General features: G+C 48.9%; 7 protein-coding genes across 7 annotated transcripts; 3 read left to right on the forward strand and 4 right to left on the reverse strand.

The window, feature by feature from the left end:
* Window positions 1–4084: 4084 nt before the first annotated feature.
* N7525_004271 (40S ribosomal protein uS9) lies at window positions 4085–5419 on the reverse strand. Its single transcript, XM_002565949.2, has 4 exons — window positions 5309–5419; window positions 5212–5234; window positions 4945–5016; window positions 4085–4808 (listed from the first exon to the last, which is right to left on the reverse strand). Exons 1-4 carry the CDS (start codon window positions 5352–5354, stop codon window positions 4518–4520), a joined length of 432 nt encoding a protein of 143 aa, XP_002565995.1. The 5' UTR covers window positions 5355–5419; the 3' UTR covers window positions 4085–4517.
* Window positions 5420–5684: 265 nt separating this feature from the next.
* On the forward strand, window positions 5685–6478 carry N7525_004272 (mitochondrial 54S ribosomal protein uL13m; the record flags this gene model as incomplete). Its single annotated transcript, XM_002565948.2, has 3 exons — window positions 5685–5735; window positions 5825–6185; window positions 6354–6478. Exons 1-3 carry the CDS (start codon window positions 5715–5717, stop codon window positions 6476–6478), a joined length of 507 nt encoding a protein of 168 aa, XP_002565994.1. The 5' UTR covers window positions 5685–5714.
* Window positions 6479–6891: 413 nt separating this feature from the next.
* Window positions 6892–7918, reverse strand: N7525_004273 (urate oxidase; the record flags this gene model as incomplete). The annotated part of the gene is made up of 3 exons (XM_002565947.1): window positions 6892–7016; window positions 7075–7721; window positions 7782–7918. The coding sequence occupies 3 exons, from the start codon at window positions 7916–7918 to the stop codon at window positions 6892–6894; spliced, it is 909 nt and encodes a 302-aa protein (XP_002565993.1).
* A 1886-nt stretch (window positions 7919–9804) lies between these two features.
* Window positions 9805–11447, forward strand: N7525_004274 (MFS transporter; the record flags this gene model as incomplete). Its single annotated transcript, XM_061212966.1, has 5 exons — window positions 9805–9927; window positions 9992–10012; window positions 10069–10126; window positions 10199–10848; window positions 10902–11447. 5 exons carry the CDS (start codon window positions 9805–9807, stop codon window positions 11445–11447), a joined length of 1398 nt encoding a protein of 465 aa, XP_061069987.1.
* Window positions 11448–12278: 831 nt separating this feature from the next.
* N7525_004275 (agmatine deiminase family protein) lies at window positions 12279–13517 on the forward strand (the record flags this gene model as incomplete). The annotated part of the gene is made up of 1 exon (XM_002565946.1): window positions 12279–13517. The coding sequence occupies one exon, from the start codon at window positions 12279–12281 to the stop codon at window positions 13515–13517; it is 1239 nt and encodes a 412-aa protein (XP_002565992.1).
* Window positions 13518–14268: 751 nt separating this feature from the next.
* Window positions 14269–14874, reverse strand: N7525_004276 (uncharacterized protein; the record flags this gene model as incomplete). Its single annotated transcript, XM_002565945.1, has 1 exon — window positions 14269–14874. One exon carries the CDS (start codon window positions 14872–14874, stop codon window positions 14269–14271), a length of 606 nt encoding a protein of 201 aa, XP_002565991.1.
* Window positions 14875–15949: 1075 nt separating this feature from the next.
* Window positions 15950–17672, reverse strand: N7525_004277 (C2H2-type zinc finger protein; the record flags this gene model as incomplete). Its single annotated transcript, XM_061212967.1, has 5 exons — window positions 15950–15975; window positions 16047–16218; window positions 16309–16814; window positions 16910–17327; window positions 17382–17672. The coding sequence occupies 5 exons, from the start codon at window positions 17670–17672 to the stop codon at window positions 15950–15952; spliced, it is 1413 nt and encodes a 470-aa protein (XP_061069988.1).
* Window positions 17673–20112: the final 2440 nt, after the last annotated feature.

Genomic DNA, 20112 nt, shown 5'->3' on the forward strand with positions numbered 1-20112 from the left:
TCTTAACATCATCGTTACAGTTGATCTGATGTGAGTTGAAGCACTTATTTCTCCTATTGATGAGACGGCGATCGTCACTATATATTGTATTATTGGACCGATTGGCTAACGTTTGGGAAATAGATATGAATAGTATCCATGCCGTCGACACGCGCACATATGACAATACGATCGCTTCGACAGCCTGCAGCCTGCAAATCCAAATGGCATTTGGGACTCGAGCCTCGCAAATGGCTATTCGAGCTACAGAGGCCGATGGGCTAAGAACAAACTCTTGACGGAAGTGAAAAGAACTAAGCTGACCGCGTCAATGCAGAAATGTATCTTTGTTGATCAAACTGTTCGTACTATGGAATAATGTTCGACAAGTATTGCTGACACTCCCAAGATCCCCAGATAAGCATATCATGTTCACCAACTCGATGAATCCCCTCGCATTACAAGCACAATGGATACTCGGTGGACCCGAAAGCCCATGTTATGTCGGTCACTCGACCAAAGAAAGAACCGAAAGGAACTCTGATACGATGCGAAATGAAGGATATTCCTTTCCTTGGCTTATTCCGTGACAGTTGTTCTGCCTTGATACTAGAAGTCCACGCTTATAACCATGAGATATTCTAGGTTTCCATATTGTACGGCAAGGTACGATTCCCCTTCCAACCCACAAGCACAATTGATATTCGGTGCCGCAGAAATCACGGTTTATGATGAGAAAGAACAACATACTACACTTTGAGTGACTATGGAGCATCGGAACCAATGGACTCAGTGATAGATTCCTAGCACATCTGATACAAGGCGACAAAAAATTACCCCATTCCCTTGGCTGATTATGCAGCTCTTGTTACGTCGGCTTTATTTTGCTAACATTCGCGATATCTAGATAATTCCATTTTACCCTCAATTACCACGGCTCCAATCATCTGAATGCTCAGATTACGAGGACTACAACTCGAAGGTGAGAATGGAATTGAACACCGATGCTAATTGGAGGAACAAGGTTACTTGATCTGCAGACTGACTCGTCCGTTGTTGTGATCCAATTCCACATTATGTCTTTGGGTTCACGCTTCCAAGACAAAGTATTTCGTTCCCATCATGAGTAGGTATGACTTGATGCTAATACCTAGGAAATTCAAAAGCTTGCAAACCAGAACTTGAACATTCGCAACTTTCAATGACCCAGAGATCTACGTCAGTCAGTCTGAGCTGCGACAAATCAAACGGTTGATTCGGACCAAGCCCTTGGAACTCTCATTTACTTTTCGATCCCAACTCCCGGTGTTGATATGCAGCTCTCTGGCTGATATGAGACCAAAGACAAAATTACCGATATTCTCAAGGTACGAGGCAATTCTTCCCGCGTTGACATGGGGATTTCTGCTAATCGTTCCAATGCATCGCTTTAGATTGCCAATTTCCCGTTCAGGTATGACTTGACACGGCCCTTTATCGCCCGAGAACAACCAAAGCCCGCAAAATGATGACAACATTCTACAAGAGCGCCTTAGTCTACACTCTTCACTGTGGACTTTGAGGACAACAAATGAAAAGAACAATCTGATGCGAGGCTATATACACTAATTTGATCCAGACCGCTACAATACTGGCCGCTCTTCTAATCGTTCTAATACATCAGGCTAGATTTCAAAGTTGCTAATTTTCTATTTAGATATGAGATGACACAGTCCTTCATCGCCCGAGAACAATCAAGCCCGCAAGATGATGACAGCATTCTACTACAAGAGCTACATCCCAGCCCGCACTCTCACTGTGGACTTTGAGGACAGCAGATGATAAGAACAGTCTGATGCGAGGCTGCTTACCCCCGATCAAGAGTGCTGATCCAGACCATTGCAACACTTTTGCTTCTCGTTTGCTGGTTCCCCGGTCCTGAATTCAATATTCAGGTTAATGCAAAGTTAAAAGGATTTGTTTTCCAATTGACTCCAAGACCGATGTGGTTGAATTGAATCTCTGTCGCTGACTTTCAATTGCCTAGGTACGATTCCCACTTCTCGCTTCCGCGAGTCGACATACTCGTGCAGTGACTATAGGCACATTGAGAGACAAGCCCCGAATCTCGCGAATGATGATTCCTTATGCCTTCTCTATTCGGTGCCCAAGACAACGAATAGAGAAAGTGTACCTGACGCGAGAACTCGGCGGATCACGAATATCAAGAGGTATGTTTGCGATCCCCTATGCTTCATGATAATATTTTAGGTCAAAACAAGCGTATGATTGAAGACGGATTGAGATAGAAGGAGAGAGGCAGTTTCCCATTCCCTTAACCTACTGAACATTGACCATGGACTTCTAGAAAAATCTCCCGAGACTCACACTTGGATACGGCCTCACCTATACCCTAGTAATGGCTGAGGCAAATCAAGAAAGGCAAGTTTCCTATTCCCTTGACCTACTGAACATTGACTATGGACTTCTAGAAAAATCTCCCGAGACTCACACTTGGATACGACCTCACCTATACCCTAGTAATGGCTGAGGCAAATCAAGAAAGGCAAGTTTCCCATTCCCTTGACCTACTGAACATTGACCATGGACTTCTAGAAAAATCTCCCTAGACTCACACTTGGATACGACCTCACCTATAGTAATAGCTGAGGCAAATCAAGAAAGGCAAGTTTCCCATTCCCTTGACCTACTGAACATTGACTATGGACTTCTAGAAAAATCTCCCTAGACTCACACTTGGATACGGCCTCACCTATACCCTAGTAATAGCTGAGACAAATCACCTGGGCAAGAAAGGCAAGTTTCCCATTCTACTACTCTTTATGAATGTTAATCTTCAGTTTTAGGAGAACCTTCCCAAGTGGATAAACCTTCAAATCTCCTAAATGATGACTGCTTCACTTTCAATTTCCTGGATGGCTACGCATTGGCATGGGCTCCAATGGAATAAAAATATAACATCTGATACGAGATACGCAAGGTTTCCACTACAGAGGATTGGTCAATCGAAACATGCCTACGATTTCCCTATGTTTGGCCGCAGCACTGCTTCATATCTCTCACGAGAGCACGCCTGTGATTCAATGGTGAGATGAATAAACGCAAGTTTTCCATTCCCCTGCATTTTAGTGGTTGCTAATTTTGGGCTGCATACCAAGTTGGCGAGCCTCGAAACCACACCTGTTGACTGTTGAATTATTCAATGGAGTGCCTACGCATTGGCATAAGCATCGAGAGAAAACGAATCCGACACGAGATGAATACAAAATCCCGACAGTATGGGGCTGATTGAGAAAGGTACGTTGGCAACTCCCGTATACTTTGGTATGGTTCAGCCTCATGCCATTCTGAATGAGAATATCCCCAAGTGGTTGAGCCTTGAAACTCCCAAATGATGACTTAAACGTTCTTATTCCTATCCAAGCGACTACGCATTTGCACAGTTGTCAGTGAAAGAAAAAATCAGGCCTCTGATAGGAGTTGATTACAAGGTCTCAACCACAGAGGGTTGATCAGACAAACGAGTCGGCAGTCTGTTTCTACTTTGCTGACAGTTGAATTTCATAGCACTGGGAGCACATTTACAGACCATGGTTCAACCCACATTACTCTGATACCATACTATCCCATCCAATACTACGCCCAAGGAGGAAGGAAAAGAATTTCCGATGTGAGACGAAGCGAGGGTTGGCCGAGACAAGACATTGCAATTCGCCTACTTTGGTGAGCATTGTGCATTTCAGGTGAAATGGTAAGCCCACTGCCCAAGGGTATCAGTGGTGATACAAGGCAATGTCTGACTGACGACTAGTTCTGGGCTGTTTTGAGACGAGATCGGTGTTGGATATGTCGAAACAGGGCCGCGACATTTGCTGCAAGTGATGCAAGGGTCCATGTGGCTAACATCATCTAGAAATGACAAGAAACTGACCAATTGGATTGAGGCTTGGCAGTAAATTCAAGTGATAGATAGCCAATTCCGGGGTAAACTTGCTATAACTACGTATGTAGATCGATGTATCCTAGATGTGGTCCAGTATGGGAGAGGGGCGAGGACTTGGTTTACCTTCGAGAGCATATACCAGCCCAAGTTCGGCGTATGGAGAACATAACTCTGGGAAAAAGTGAGACCAATGTTAGAACACCATAGCTAAAATAACCCCAAAGATGCCAAAAACAAAGACTTGAACAAGATAAAACCCAGTATCATTTGAGTAGATTTTCCTGGCTATGCTAGGTATTTTTTCCAGCCGTGCAGGACAGCGCCAGTGAAAAACATATCAACAAGGCACCGGAACAACAACCAGAGGTCATTTTCCCAAATTCCTCTAGCCCGGTCCTCTGATCTCATGTAAGAGCGGTTAAACCGAACATAAACCGCTCAAACATCCCCGAGTTCTCCCAAGTCCCCAGTCCACCAAGAAGTCATGGAAATAAGTCGTGATAGAAAAAACATATGAAGACAGACATATTCCATTTCCCTGTTGCCGTAAACTTTTCTTTTCCCTTTCGCCGCGTAACAAGTGAGAAAGAAAAATTTAACGGTAGGACTTCTGGTAGCGGGAGCGGGCACCGCGACCACCGAACTTCTTGGGCTCGGCACGGCGGTTGTCGGCAACCAGGAGTGTGCGGTCGTACTGAGCAAGAGCCTGCTTCAGCTGGTTCTTGGAGTGCTCATCGACGTACTTCTGGTAGTAGGCGACAATGGACTTGGCGATGGCCTGACGGATGGCGTAGACCTGGGAAGTGTGACCACCACCGGTAACACGGACACGGATGTCGACACCGGCGAACTTGTCAGCGCCGACGATCAGGAGGGGCTCGTAGACCTAAAAATTCGAGCGTGGATTGTCAGAAATCGATTTCGGAGAGGCTTTTTCCCATTGCCATTGTCGCTTGCGATTCGTGCGAATCCCCTTCTTTTCTGGCGCGCGGGAGTTGTTGGAGCGAACGTATTGTGCGTACCTTGAAGCGGAGGATCTCGGGCTGGACCAGGGAGAGGGGCTGGCCGTTAACCTTGACGAGGCCCTTGCCTTGCTGTGAAATGTCTCAGCAAGTTGTCCAGTTCAATGTGTATATGACCTCCACGATCGCGCAACATGTTGTTTCGTATATCCTTCCAAAATTCGATCCCAGTCCTTCATTCCAAGCACAATTCCTTTCCGACCGTTTCCCTTCCAGATATCTCGAAACAACGTATTGGGACCGAGGGGGTAGAGGCGTGGATCATACCTTGCAGTGGGCGACAGCGGTGGCTATTGAAAATTAAATATGTCAGCGCACAGGTTCAATTCACGCTGATCTCCGGTCGGGAAAAAAGAGAGCTTACCCGTCTTCTTCTTGCCGAAGCATTGCACACTCGGGACGGAAGCCATGGTGGTTGTCGTGGGGGAGGGAGTGTGTTGTCGAGGGAGATGGAAAAAGAGTCACTTGAATTCCCATACACAGTGATTTGCCCTTCCGTGCGGGTTTCGCTTAGTGTGCGACGCTAATTCTACATTGGGACTAGCGTGGCACGAGACTTAGGGCTTGGTCACATGACCCGGAGAACTTCAATCGGGGGCAGGTTAGAGTACAAGCAATACAGAGAACATTGAGATCATCATTATCTCGGACATTTAGGCGCTGGATCTGTTTTTCTTGCTGGAATCTTCAATTGGACTTCCCTGCCTTTTGTTAATTGGCTAATTCCCCCTCACCCCGGCACCTATATTACCCTCCGCCGCGTCAACAAGATGTCGCAAGTCGTCGGCAAGGTAAATAGCTTCAATGCGGATCCTTCCGGGCGAACCGCGCATACGCTGCATCCAAATAATCCGCTCAGTTCTAACCATCAACCCATCAGACCCGTCTCGCCTACTCGCGCACATGGCACTATGTCGACGCCGGCGCCGATGAACGATCCCTCGGCCGTCTCGCCTCGTCGATCGCCCTCGTTTTGATGGGCAAGAACAAGCCCATCTACGACCCTTCAACAGACTGTGGTGACTATGTGGTGGTTGTGGGATGTCACGATCTCAAGACAACGGGAAAGAAGCGATTCCAGAAGAAGTACTACACGCACACGACGCGGCCCGGTAGCTTGAAGAGCATGACGATGGATCAGATGTTTGCCAAATGGGGTGGTGGTGAAGTCTTGCGCCGTGCTGTCAGGGGCATGTTGCCTAAAAACCGACTCAAGGATATCCGCCTAGCTCGATTGAAGAGTAAGTGCTCGTGGTTGCTGCGTCCCCGCTGTTTGGATGGGTTACTGGATTACTGGATGGGATATACACCTGCGGACAGGTTCATCTTCAAAGAACGACATGGACCCATTCATTCAGCCCATCTACTTTCTTTATCTTTTGAACCCAGTCTAACCAAATATCTTGCAGCTTTCGAAGGCGCCGCCCACCCCTACAAGGAGAACATTGTCAAGTTCGGCAACCAATCAGTGATCGGAAATCTGCCTGAGGTGCAGGAAGCATTCAAAAACGCCGCCGACAAGCCAAGCGCATAAAGCATCATTTTTATCTCCTTTCGTCATTTTACAACGCCGACCTAAACCGGGTCCGTGTCTGCCTGTATTCTATTCTCCTGCGATGTTATGATCCAACCGCAAAAGCGCATGGGTGTGGAGTCCATTTGGGATATTGCTTTTGATTATCTACTCCGTTACTTGGCCTCAGACTTTTCAGCCTTCGAGCCTGCGGTTCTTTTGAAATGTACTTATAGCACATACTATCACAATACCACGTACTATACAATGCTTTTCTACGTTGCTGTATTCTGGGAAGAAGTGCTGGATTGAATTCGAGATATAGGGAGTCTGATCCCGGAGGTATAGCAAATGTATGGCTATATGTACAAGAGAAGGGGAGGAAACCAGCTAGCGCCCATGTCGGAGCTCGCCGACAATCCTCTAGAAAGCATTTACAGCTTAGCCTTTTGGCCAGACCGGGCAACGGTGCACTTGATAAGACCGTTGGGGTTGGATTGGGGAGCGTACACCTCGGCGTCCTTGCCGGTGTTCTTGAGGCCCTTGTGCCAGCTGAGATCTAGAAGCGCAAAGATTAGCCCAAATCCAAGATTCACAAGGGGAAGAGTTAAACATACCGATTTCGAAGAAGTGGTTATTAGGCAACGCATACGAAACAGTATCCAGCAGAGGCGCAGCAGCAAGAATCTGCTCTCCCATCTTATACATCGTCGCCTGGACGGAGGCACTGTTATCCTCAGCAAAGGTCTTGAGGGTAATAGCGCGGGCCGCCTCCCAAGCAGCATTGAACTTCTCAAAGTGCGCCTTGACCTCGGCGAGACCAGTGAAGCGGCGCCACTGCCAGTTCGCCGCGACATCGGTGCTGAGAATACGGTCCCAGGTCTCCTTGAGAGTGGTGTACTCGTCGCGAACGAAGCCCCAGAACTGGGAACCGGTGCTCTTCAGCACGGTCAGTCCGTTGATGGCGGAGTTGATGTCGATGCCCTTGCCCTCGATAACGTCAACTTGCACGTCGCGCGTCTCGGTGCCAGGCTTGATGAACGAGTGCGGGTGCGGCTTGCCATCGATGTCCATGCGCACCCAGCGGTGGGTCACGATATTGACATGCGCCGCGTGGATGTGGCTGTACTTCTCGATGAAGTGTGTGCCCAGGATTGAGCCGAACAGCTCCGGTGGTGTTACGGGGTTCTGCTTGGCTGTGATGAAGACGGTATTCTTAATCGAGTCGGTTGCGACAACGACGCTGTTGTCGGCTTTGGTGTAACTGTGGGGAGCTTGGGTTAGCTCCAACCTTTTTGGAGATGAGAGATGTCGCTCGACTTACGAGGTCTCAATATCGCCCTCCAACAGGACACACACGGTCATCTCCACGACAGTCTGGATACCAGTCTTCTCATCGCGGTGCACCTTGCACACGCGGACATTGTCTTTGCCGTAGCGGGCAGCTGCCAATGCGCTCATCTTGAATTGTGAGGAATAACCTTGGAATATAGAAGAGAAGGGTAGTAGAGGATACTGAATGATACTGAAAGGTAAAAAGATTGTATTATCCAGCAGATCTGGGATCTGATGAGTATTTATTTATCTGAACCTTGGAATGCACCGAATTGGCTGATCAAGAGAGCTTCGGGCACCTCCGATGGCCGCGATGACCGCGAGTGGCCGCCCCCCCAAATCCCGATCTTATCAGTTGCGATTAGACGACTCTCCTCTCTATGGCCTGATGTTCCCATACCATTGGCATCCCCAACCACCTATCACAATCATACAGGGGTAGAGAGAAGGAAACAAAAGTTCCTTTCCCCCAGATTTTCGGGTCACTAGCCGAGTGCAATACAGTGGAGATCTCACATTCCTCGAATCCCGAAATCCCGACCTCCGACTCTGCAAACATCAACTGCAAACCCCTAAATTATTATATCCAAATCCCTTACGCTTTGTGCTACGATGACCATCGCGGAGATCTCCACTGCGGACTCCCGGCGAGGTGCGAGCCGTGAAAGACCTGGAACTCCTGGCGGTAGACACTTAGCGCTGACATGATATGCTCTCTGCTGACAACTGCTACAACAGACACATGCGCAGTGACCTCGCCGCTGGTAGTACAGTGCGGGGGGGAAAGACGTCACGGTCTGTACGTTGACTCTCCTTGATGACGAGATATCATGTTTTGAAGTTCTCCCTTGTTCATTCGTGTACTTTCCACGGAGTATACACCAAAGGTATATCAGGTGAAGGCTGTCCTACTTCGATCGTCCACGGTAGATTGTATCTATATCCTCCGTGGTGTATACAGGTTGCTCATGCAAATCGGGTATATGAGGCCTACGAAACGCAGCATATCCCCAAACAATCAACACCAAGGAACACGAATACCGTCAGGACACTTATTTCTGTTTATCAAAAGGAATTACCGCTGGTGATTTCGCCGAGACTCGGTAGTGAAAGAGCCTCAATACCAACAGAGCACAGGAGAGTACTTGCCTGCCGCATAGGGAAAATGCGTGGCCTGCCCATCCTGTCACAGCATATGCAAACATCCTACACACTGACCAATCTAGTGGTCAACAACGGTTGTCGTGGTGGAGTTGACTCGCCTCTACCTGGGTGACAATATTACCCGAGACCATTCCGCTTAGCCACGCTGCCGACCACGCTCCTCCGGCGACCAAAGCAAAGTTCCATCTTTAAGCAGGGAATAACCAAGATATTCAGCTATGTGGCAGAGTCTCTCATCTCTCATACATACCTAACGCTAAATAACCATTCAAATTCCAGTTGGAACAATCTCCAAGACCCATGCACCACATCGACTGTATGTAAGATGTATGTCAGATCCAGATAGCAGATGCGACTCTTCCTTGGCCAAATAAATAATTCAGGAAGTGCATCATTGAAACTAATGCCAAGCACGCCTGATCTCCGGCTTAGATTGCAATCGTCGAATCGGAGGGTGTGGTTGGTGCCAATGCGCAGAATCTGGGCAGTGGTGGTATCGTCTGCAACGTCGATCTGACGAATCTTGCATGCAGTGCACTCTTCCAAGCCCTACCAATCAACATAATATCCCGCGATTGGGTGACGTTCGATGAGTAAAAAGCGGGCGAGGTCTGTCCGATTCTCGGCCAAAGCTGGGCTGACAGCTTTCTGGGTTCTCCTTTGTTCAACAAAGAGTCGTCGTTTACCTATTATGTCTGGCATTCGACTAGTTTCGTTTTTTCTCAGCTTTGACTGCATTTCCAATTAGTCGGACCTCATATTAGTCGGAACTTTTTCTTACTGATTCGGATTAGCGAGGAACTTCTTTGTTTCCATCCGCAGACAACCGCTCGTCGATCTCGATAAGTATGGCTATAGGCGATATATCAAATCTCAAGAGAGAGCCAGGGGGTAAACGTACTCCCTGGCTGTTGAAGTTTCGTTCCTCAACGGTTTTCATCGTCGGTGCAGTCTGGATGTCCACCTTCACGGTATGTGAGCGGCTAAACGCCTAGTCTTACGAGTCCGCAACTGACAAGACTCAATTGGAATAAGGAATTCCTCCTATATGCCATGGTAAGCAAATGCCCTCTTCTATATCGTGAATTGGACGCAGAATCAACGAATGGCAGATAGTCCCCGTGATGCCAACAGCCCTCGTATACCGAGCCGGAATCGAATTTGAGCACCGTATGTTCTGTTCCTGTCCTCCTAACAGATTTCCCTCACAATTATCCCATACTCATACTCACCTTCAAACAGGAGAATACTGGGTCAGTGTCCTTCTCATGTCTGAAGCAGGCACGTCTCTATTGATGTGTCCCATATTCGGCTACCTGGTCGACCGCGGACGCACACGTCGACTACCCTTCATCAGTGCCCTAGTCATGTTAACCGGCTGCATGCTGATATTGCAGCTGGCGCGTTCCATCGCTGCATTTGTCGCGGCTCGTCTACTCCAAGGCATCGCAGGCGCTTTAGTAGTGGTAGCGGCATTCGCTCTCATCGGCGATGCTGTGCCCCGGGAGCGTCTCGGTCAGACAATAGGGTATCTTGGTTCCGCGATCGCCTCTGGCTTCCTGCTGGGTCCGTTCCTCGGAGGCGTTGTGTACAATTCTGGTGGATACAACGCCGTGTTCTGGTTTGCATATCCTATTCTTGCACTTGATATGGTCATGCGGTTGGTTTTGATCGAGAAGAAGGTCGCTGTTCAATGGGCTGGAGAATCTAATGGAGACCTGGAGTCGGATCTGGAGACGACGCAGCGTATTCCCTCTGTCGGTCCGCGCGAACCACAGGTCATCCAGAGAAGGAAGGGGTTCGTTATCTTCCGGATGCTCAAGCAGCGCCGAGTGTTGATATCTTCATGGGCGCTTCTTACCCAGGGACTTTTGCTTTCTGCTTTTGATGCGGTATGTATCAGGCTCGATGTTTTTGGCATGAAGAACTCGCTAATCACACTAAGACCCTCCCCATCTTCGTCGAAACGACATTCGGCTGGAACGCCCTCGGCATGGGACTGATCTTTCTCCCAATGGCCGTACCGGCCTTTTTCGAGCCGCTGTTCGGCAGTTTCACCGATAGGTTCGGTGCCCGCTTCGTAGCCTTCGGGTGTTTCGTTTCCCTCTCGCCCAGCCTCATCTGTCTGCGGTTCGTCCAGACCAAGTCGAACGAACAGATAGCTCTGTTAGTATCATTGCTCTTCCTTGTCGGAATTTTCATCCATGCCTGTGCGCCAGCTATGTACGTTGAAACGCAGCGCGCGCTCACGGCGATGGAACTCAGAGACCCGGGAATACTCGGACCCAAGGGTGCCGTGGCGCAGGGATTCGGACTGCAGAGCATGTGTCAATTTGCGGGAGTGTTCTTTGGACCGCTGTGGGGTGGGTTTGTCGAATATCGTTTTGGGTGGGGCGCGATGACGGGCACTTTGGGGGTACTGGTAGCGCTCACTGCACTTCCGATGTTGTGGTTGGGAGAAAATGAGGAGGAAAGGGCTTTAATGAGTTGAATAAGGGTTACGCAGTTAGGCAGCACTTTTTTTTAAAGGAAGTATCAGGTCTGCCTACTGCCCTACATCATACATCATGTAGGTAGCTTCAGAACTATACGTTGCACCTGGATTTCCTATATTGGCAGCTTTTAAGACACTGTTATATGTGATATACTTGTATACCTGAAAAACGTTTGGCATGTCTTGTATTTCACCTTCCATTATATATTCAATAGATGGACATAGGGAACTACATCACTGACTGGTATCGTTGGTACCTCTTATCAAGATATTCTTTAGATAGAAGCTGAGAGATGAGTATGTAGGTGAGGAATTTGATTCTATACAAAGCTTATAGAACAGATCCCCGGGGAAATCAGACTATGAATCTATACAGTGTTACTTAGATCCAGGAACAGTCGATAAATTGCAATTTCTCTGAAGCCACCCGTTCGAAAAGGGTTAGCTCCAACTCAAGAGCCCCACTATGATGTTAAGCTTATCGCTTGAACTATCCCAATGCGGCAGTTCAATGGTTCTCGTCCTTTTAACTTGTTTAGGCTCATATTTGACATCCGTCTCCTCATCTCCTCATCTCCTCATATTGACCACATCGGGATATTCCCTTCAACATAAATACCCTCCAAGTCACCCGGGGTATTCTCATGCTTCTTCGGTCTATCCAACGTCTAAGACAAGCATCTGTCACTGTCAGTATATCAGTCTATCCACCCCACCACATCCTATACGACACATGCAATCTAACCCATCCAGATCTCCATAGCTCGAACTCAGATCCCAGCCGTCTACCAATCCAATCCCCTGTTCCAACAAACCTACCCAACAACCATGCCACCCACCAATAAAACATGGCACATCCAGCACCACGCCCTCGCGCACCAACCAGACAAAACAAAGCAATTCATCTGCCCAGCAGAAACAAGCCCCCACCGCGCAACCCTACTAAGCTTCCCCTCATGCCGCTCAACCCTCCCAGAACTCAACGCCGCAACCCGCAATGAGATAATATCCCTCGCGACAGCAATCGCAGCCTTCGAGCCCGTCCGTCTCCACGCCCGACCAGAAGACATCCCATCAGCCCAAGGCCTCCTCGACAAACAGACCACCCTATCACCCCAGCAGCGCGCGAACATAACCCTCATTTCCGCGCCAACAAACCACTGCTGGATCCGCGACACAGGCCCCGTCTACATCCGCAGCGCGGACGCAGCAGACAAAACCCGCTACGCAATCGACTTCCGCTTCTGTGAATGGGGCCACAAAACAACAGAACGCATCTACGGCGCCGGCGTCTCGCCCGCAGCAGCCAAAGCCCTGGAAAAGTCCCCACAGTACGTGGAGTGGCCGGTAATGGACGAGGAAGCCATGCGCGAGAACACGGCTTTTGCGGGTGTCGTGCTGGATCTCGAGAATGAGAAGACGGAGGCTGTGGCGGATGTTGTTGTGCGCGTGCAGACGGATATCAGGCTCGAGGGCGGGGGGATTGAAGTTGATGGAGAGGGGACGTTTATGGCGACGGAGAGTAGTATTATTGGGGATGCGCGGAATGCGGGACTCGGGAAGGCGGAGATCGAGGCTGAGCTTGGCAGGTTGCTGGGTGTTAGTACTTTTATCTGGTTCCCTGGTCGGGTTGGGCTTGATGTTACCGATGTGCATATTGATGCTGAGGTGAGGTTTGTCAGGCCCGGTGTTGTTGTTGTTTGTCGTCCCCATGAGAAGGCGGATAAGGTGCATTGGGAGATCTACTCGGAGATTCGGGAGGTCTTGGAAAGGTCTACTGATGCCCGGGGACGGCGATTTGAGATTCATGATGTTGTTGAGCCGGATCCGGCCTGCGTTAAGGGGGATCTCCATGGGGAGGAGGATGCGCCAGCGGCTTCGTATGTTAACTTCTATTTCGTTAACGGGGGGCTGGTTATGCCGGCGTTTGGCGATGCTGAGGCTGATGCGAAAGCCTTTGAGTTGTTCAAGAGCCTGGTTCCAGACAGGGAGGTCCGTCAGGTTGAGGTGAATGCCTTGCCCAGGACTGGGGGTGTGCTGCATTGCGTTACACAGCAGGTGGTGTGAGGGGACTAGCTAGCTGCCCAGGTAGACATACAGAATCTCATCTTTTACTTGACAGGGATCAATACCTTATTTTTGTGCATATGCATGTAGCCTATAGGAAACGGTCGAGCCAAGCAAGAATATTCGAACATGTGTTATTGACTATTGGATAGTCATGTTTTTGACCATCAACCTGCAAGTGTCGAAGATAGAACAAAAAGAGGCAGAGGAGAGAAGTCAGAACGAGAGACCAAATAAGCCCCCACTCCCACGCGGATCGTAACTCATGTAAATAGTGTAAGATGTATGTCTTTTTTGGGCTTCTTTTGTACCAGCAAAATCACCAGCAAGAAACCAAGGTCCCCAGTTGGAATCTGCTACCATCCGGAATCCAGATTACAGATCTAGACAGGTATCAGAGGACCTTGGGAAGAAACGAAAAGAGGTAAAGGAAAGAGAACACCATCCCAGGACGCCCAGTAATGCCGCGCCACATAGCAGACCGATAGAACGCAGGTGGGAAAAGGCAAAAAAAAAGAAGAAGAAGAAGAAGAAGAAGAAGAAGAAGAAGAAACACACATAAACTTCGTAACTGATCAGGGTCAGAAATCCATCTGATTGAACATCCAGCTGAAGTCCCGGGGTGATAGCCATGGACATCTGAGTCAGTGTCCGAGCCAGAGCCAGAATCAACCCAGAACAGAACCGAGACCAGGTCGAACACAAAACCCCATAAAACACCCGAGACCCCATTCCCCCCACATCTTATACCTCAAAGACTCAACTGATCAATACTCCCCACCCGCCCGCTCCCGCCAAGCCGCCCCCCACCCTTCGTAACCATCCCGAGGCGATAAAAGCGCTCTTCGCCAGCCGGTGTTCTCCCACCAATATACCACTTCTCCGGACCGATGGCATCGCGGAACCCGCCCGAGCCGCTGGAAGAGTCACTCCCGCGACGCTGGCGGTCTGGAGTGTCACGGTTGATCGGGATAGGTGTTGATGACGGTGGTGTAGAGGGGAGGGATGTCTGGTCGTGGTGGTAGTGATGTGAAGGGGCTGGACTTGGGCCTTGGACTGGACCGGCTGGTGTTGTAGTTGCTGAGGAAGAAGAAGAGGACGTGTGGGTGTGGTGGTTGTGGTGGTTGTGGTTGTGGTTGTGGTTGTGATTGTGGTGAGCTGTGGCGGAAGCAGATGATGGTACTGAGGAGCCTTGAGCGGAGTTTGCTGCTTTTGTTGCGATGGTGCGGGCGCTCTGGGAGATTTGGGCCGAAGAGAGGGTTGAGGTAGTGTTGCCGACTTGCTGGGTAGGTTTGTAGGTTGACTGGGCGCGGAAAGCGGCCAGGAAGTTGGCGAGGAATGGACGGTTGTTAGACATGTTGGGACAGATTCGCCTGTATAGATGATTTGACTATAGAATAGGAGTTTCAGTAGAATCAGTAGAAGAGAAGTTTGAGAGATCCCGTTAAGAGATCCCGATCCCTATAGGCGCTCCAATCACGGGCGTTGGATTATGGCCATGACGTTACGTAGGAAGTTTTCGGAGTCTTTTATATTTTCTCCATTTTCTCCATTTCTCCATTTCTCCGCTACTCTATGTTGTACATTAAATAATACTAAATATACCTCTTACATATAAATGAGAAGTACCTTGTGATGTTCTTCCATACCCCAGATTCCCCAGTCAAAATGGATCCATAAGTCTATTTCTAGCTGCTTTTCTAGTAAATCCTAACACAAAAACACCTTAATTCACACCTCATTCCCAAAGCACACATATGTCCTGCCATGCCGACTTTACACGAGAAAAGAGGCCATGCGATGCAGAAAAGAAAGGGAAAGATAGAAGCACATGGTAAAAGAAAAATGGACTGCAATGAAAGAAACGTGGCAATTCGACAACATCCATCCCATGAAAGATAATATATAAAAAAAAAGCTTTTCTTCTTTCTGATGTCGAACACTCGCGCAAAAGATGAACACATGCCCATGTCTATGTTGTGGACGCCGAACAAACCACCCACCATACCATCTGCCCCTCACGTCGGGGGTTCAAGATAAAATGTAACCAGACTCGCAAACCACTTGAGTAAGAATGCACACCCCACACCAGATGGGATTATAAGAAAAAGAGATAGATCGACAAACGATACTAGAACAAAACCGGAAACGGGGGACGCTAGGAGCACGTAACGCCGTCAAGCTGAAAGCCGGGAGCGAACGGATCAAAGGACTATCGTAGACGGATTTGCTGAGACATCGTGACCAGTGGATTTGCACCAGCAGAGAAGCTAGGAACGAAGGCCTAGAAACAATAGAAGAGAGGGTGGAGAGCAATAGTCCTACCCACAGCGTGAAGAAAAAAAGAAACCTGTGGTCTCTTGCTTCGTCGAGACGCTTTTTCAATCTCATGCCTCATAGTCATCATCTTGCTTTCCGATCGAATTCACCGTCTACTGTCTCGCGGGCTGCACAGTACCTGCATATTATTGTTAGAACAATCCCATGCTATAATGGGCGGGGTAGGAAAAAAAAAGGGCAAGAACTAACCGTCTCCGCTCAGCGTAGTCGAAGCAAGGTACAGTCCGTTCATACCGCTCTCAGGACCGGTCGAGGCGGGGTAGAACTTGCGGTCGTGGTCGACGGGGGCGTGGATCGGCTCCTGGCCCGCGGCCATGGAGTGGGGGAAAACGGGGTTAATGTAACCGTCGGAAGAACCGTGCTGAAACATCGAATTCCAGTCAACACCCGGGTGATGTGAATGGGGACCGGGCATGACCGGTTTTTGGTCATGGTAGACCGGGGGCTTTACCTGTTCAAGGGGACGATCAACCGTCAGCTGCTGGCCATGGGCATCGACACCAGGCTGCATGAGATACGGATTCTGCTTGGGTCCAGCCATCCACGAGGCTCTCGCGTGCGCCTGGCCAGCGGAGAACGCGTCGTCACCGGGACCACGGTTCATGCCGTTGACAGACTGCATCGTGAAGCCTAGCGGCTGCTGCTCCGTGTAGCCAGGACGGCCTGTAGCCATTCCATTGCCATTCACGGCCCCATCGAATTGCGTACCCATAACGCCATTGGAGTGGGGGACGGGATTACTGACTTCATCCTGGAGCGGCTTGGGGGGATTGGCCGCGGCAGCCGCAGCTGCTTGCTGTTGAGACCGCTTCAGATGGGCCTGGGGGTGGGACAAGTGAGTCGCACCGGTCGGATTACCCCGGCGGATTGAGCACTTTTGGAAGTGACGCTTCAAGATATCACTGCGGGAGAAAGTGTCCTTGCAAAGAACACACATGTAGGGGCGATCACCAGTGTCTGTACAAATCAGAGAAAAAAAATACGTCGGTTAGCAAATCTCAATCAACTTGGAATTTCAAACTTTTTCCTTCGAGCTGGCTTCGAAAACTCACGTCTCAACAGATGGCGCTTGAGGTGCTTGGCGTGGAGGTAAGTCTTGTTACAGTGCGGGCAGGGGAATTTGCCGTCCGCGTCCTTAGCAGGGATAGTGGTGCTCTTAGCTGTACCATTGACCCCGTTAGAAACCGGAGTCGCGCGGCCTGGGACACTGGGCAAAATGCCACGGCGGCCCTGAGAGCCGACAACCTGCGTCCGTGGTGGTTCCTTGGCGTAAGGGGAGCCGTTCGCGCCGTTCACATCAGGAGTCATACCCCAACCCTTACCATCGGAGTAACTAAAGGCACCGGAAGGAAGACCATTGAAATCCGGGCGACGGTCGCGCGGGGGTGCCGGAGCAATCGGCTGAGGGTAACTCTGAGCGGAGGATGCGGGCGGAAGGACACTCGGAGGTGGGGGGTACTGCTGATGCGCCTGTGTTTGAGGGTTAGGTAGATTCAACAGAGACGATGGCGGAAGGCTACCGACAGTCGTGTGCGGCATCATAGGGGCCTGGGAAGCCCCGTAGACATCGTGAGTTGACGGAGGGTACCGCGACAAATCCGGACGGTACGGCTGGCCCATGTAGTGGTGAGGCGCGGGCGACTGAGGGTGATGAGGCTGCAATGGAGGCAGAGTATGCGGCTGCGAAACCGGATACTGCGGCTGCATCGAGTATTGTGGCATGTGCATGCTCGAGATGGGAGTCGAAGACATGGGCGTGGAGCCTGGAGGCAGACTGGTGGATGGAGGACGGGAAGGGTGAGATCTGGGATCCATTGTGGACAGAGGAGAGATCGTGTAGGAAAGAAAGAAAGATGTTCACGGTAAGTCAATCATCAAACCCGCACTCTGGATGATTTTTTTTTCTTCGAAGCAAAGGAAGCTCCTTGTTTGAAAATTTTCCTGCGAACAGAGAGGCAAACGGTCACAGGGTCTCACGGGATTCACGGGTTCACACGAGTTGACTCCACACGAATGCGAGAGAGAGGAAGAAAGAGATGCTTAATTGAAGAAGATTCCCCACGGTCACCCACCAGAAGGAAAAATGGGATGGTGATTTATCCGCACGTTGTCACCGTCGATGGTTCTGTATCCACCGAAGAAGCGGGCGTGCAAGTGGGTCTCTCGCAGCAAAAAAACAACTAGTCCGAGATCTGCTTCGCGTCAAGATAATGAGATCGAGGAATTGACTCAGAAATAGCCAATAGAAAGGAAATATTTCAAAGAATGAAACGAAGAAGATTGAAGTGCAGTGAATTGAGGATTGCGAATTGAGAATTTGGGGAAATTGGGGAGGAGGAGAAGAAGAAAATGGGGGATAAGTTTCTTGGTAAAGACGAAAAGGAAAATTCTAAGGAAGACCGGGTCGAATAAAAAAAAAAAAAAAAGATAGAAAAGACGAGAAAAGACGGAAAAAGACGATCGTTCCTCGGGGAGGCAAGAGGCGAGAGGAGAAAAAAAAAGAGATGAAAAAAAAAGACAGGTAATTACAGTATTTTCAGTTCAAAATTACCAAAAAAATTACATACGATGTCTTCCGAACTATGGCCGATAGCGGTAGTATAGACGTATTAGGATTGTTGGGATTTATTGGATTTATAGGTCTATTAAAGATTAATTCGACTTAGATTTTAGATTTACAAAGAAATATAAAGAATAACCAAAAAAAAAAAAAAAAAAAAACAAGAAAAGGAGACCCTAAGTTTCAGAGACATAGACACAAAGTAGACACATCGTCAAATCTCAATTCCTGATCTTCCTACGCGTCCGGACATGATGACGCACTTGCAAGGTATATCCCACCTAGGCTCCCGTGGACGGATGATAATAAAGCCCCGAAACCATACGGAGTCGTCGAACAATATATGATGTCTTCCATATAGTTATATCATATGTAATCTGATTATTCACCGTGAATAGATTATGAACGTACCACATAAGGCTCACTGCCACATACGTTGTATATGTTGTACTGCAATCAGGGCCCAATCCTTGGGTGCCTCCGATCGCGGCGATTACCAGACTATTTATTGGGCACAAGTGACCATTCAAACAATCAATTATGTACACACGTAGGTATGCCGTTGTATATATGATGTTGGAGTAGATCTTATATTTGGAGATGGAGCCATCTCCCCGAGTGTGGATTATGGCTGACCCTGGCTCTTCTTTGTTTTTGGCTCCGCAGTGGCTGACAGCCCCGCAAGTGACATCTACTATAGTTATGTATTCTTCTAACTGTGGACTGTTCTAAATACTCCGTATACATATCTGAATTACTATGTTGTGTAGTATAGATACAATACTGCACGATAGATAACATTTCAGCCAACGTAAGACTTCCACTCTGCACTGATCTCTTCAAGCACGTCATCCGGGGCCCGAGGGAAGATGAGCTCCATTGAGCTCGGCAGAAGACTCGCCATACATCGTTAACTCCCTCACCCTGTAGGCTGCATTTGGCTCCTGCATGCAGGCCAGATGTACATGGCAGTGTCTTCAGAAGCGGGGCATGAGTTCACAGGCCTCTTTTTGGGGAAGACTGGGATTGTCCGACCGAAGGCTTCTGTAACGGCCATGCAGTGTTGCCCTACATCAGGAGTACTTTAGTGGATGCGCCGTAGCCGCTTTCTGTTCCGCAGTGGTTTCCGCACTTAGCTTCGTGGGTTGATTTGGAGTGAAACATGGAGCGAACTATGCCATAAAAGAAAATTAAGCGTATTGGACTAGCAATGGAATAAGTCTAATTGTCTCACTAGGACACTAATACTATTGCTATCTAGGTGCTCAATATATGTACTCCGTAGGGAAATAGAGTAGTATTCCGTACGGAGTACTCCGTAGAGTGTTTCTCCTAAGTTCAGCCACACAGGAATGCTCTAGACAAAATTGGCATTCAGGGGGTTCCCCTTATTGGACGTGACTACTTCCGTGCTCTGACATAGGCTGCAGTTCGCGTACTTTTGCAATGCGGACTCCTTTTAATATTCTATTATTAAGCCGAGATCTCGACCGAGTAACATGGCCTAAAGTTTCAGATCCTGCGCGCCATTCGAGTCCCGTGTGACTACGTGGTTTATCATACGGAGTATTGAATCCGAAATTGGACCTCAGGATATACTCTGATATTACTTTTTAGATAAACTCTAGGCAAACTATAAAGTACAAACATACGATTGTAAAATGTACGGAGTACTACTCCATACAACATACGTAT

This window comes from Penicillium rubens, assembly GCF_028828025.1.
Source record: "Penicillium rubens strain IBT 27055 chromosome Unknown utg000002l_segment0_segment0, whole genome shotgun sequence".
Taxonomy (NCBI): domain Eukaryota; kingdom Fungi; phylum Ascomycota; class Eurotiomycetes; order Eurotiales; family Aspergillaceae; genus Penicillium; species Penicillium rubens.

Coding starts and splice junctions, on each gene's coding strand:
- N7525_004271 (XM_002565949.2), bottom strand. CDS start 5,354: ATGGCTTCCGTCCCGAGTGTGCAATGCTTCGGCAAGAAGAAGACGG. Junction 5,235..5,308: donor CTTCGGCAAGAAGAAGACGG/GTAAGCTCTCTT, acceptor AATTTTCAATAG/CCACCGCTGTCGCCCACTGC. Junction 4,809..4,944: donor CCGAGATCCTCCGCTTCAAG/GTACGCACAATA, acceptor TCGAATTTTTAG/GTCTACGAGCCCCTCCTGAT.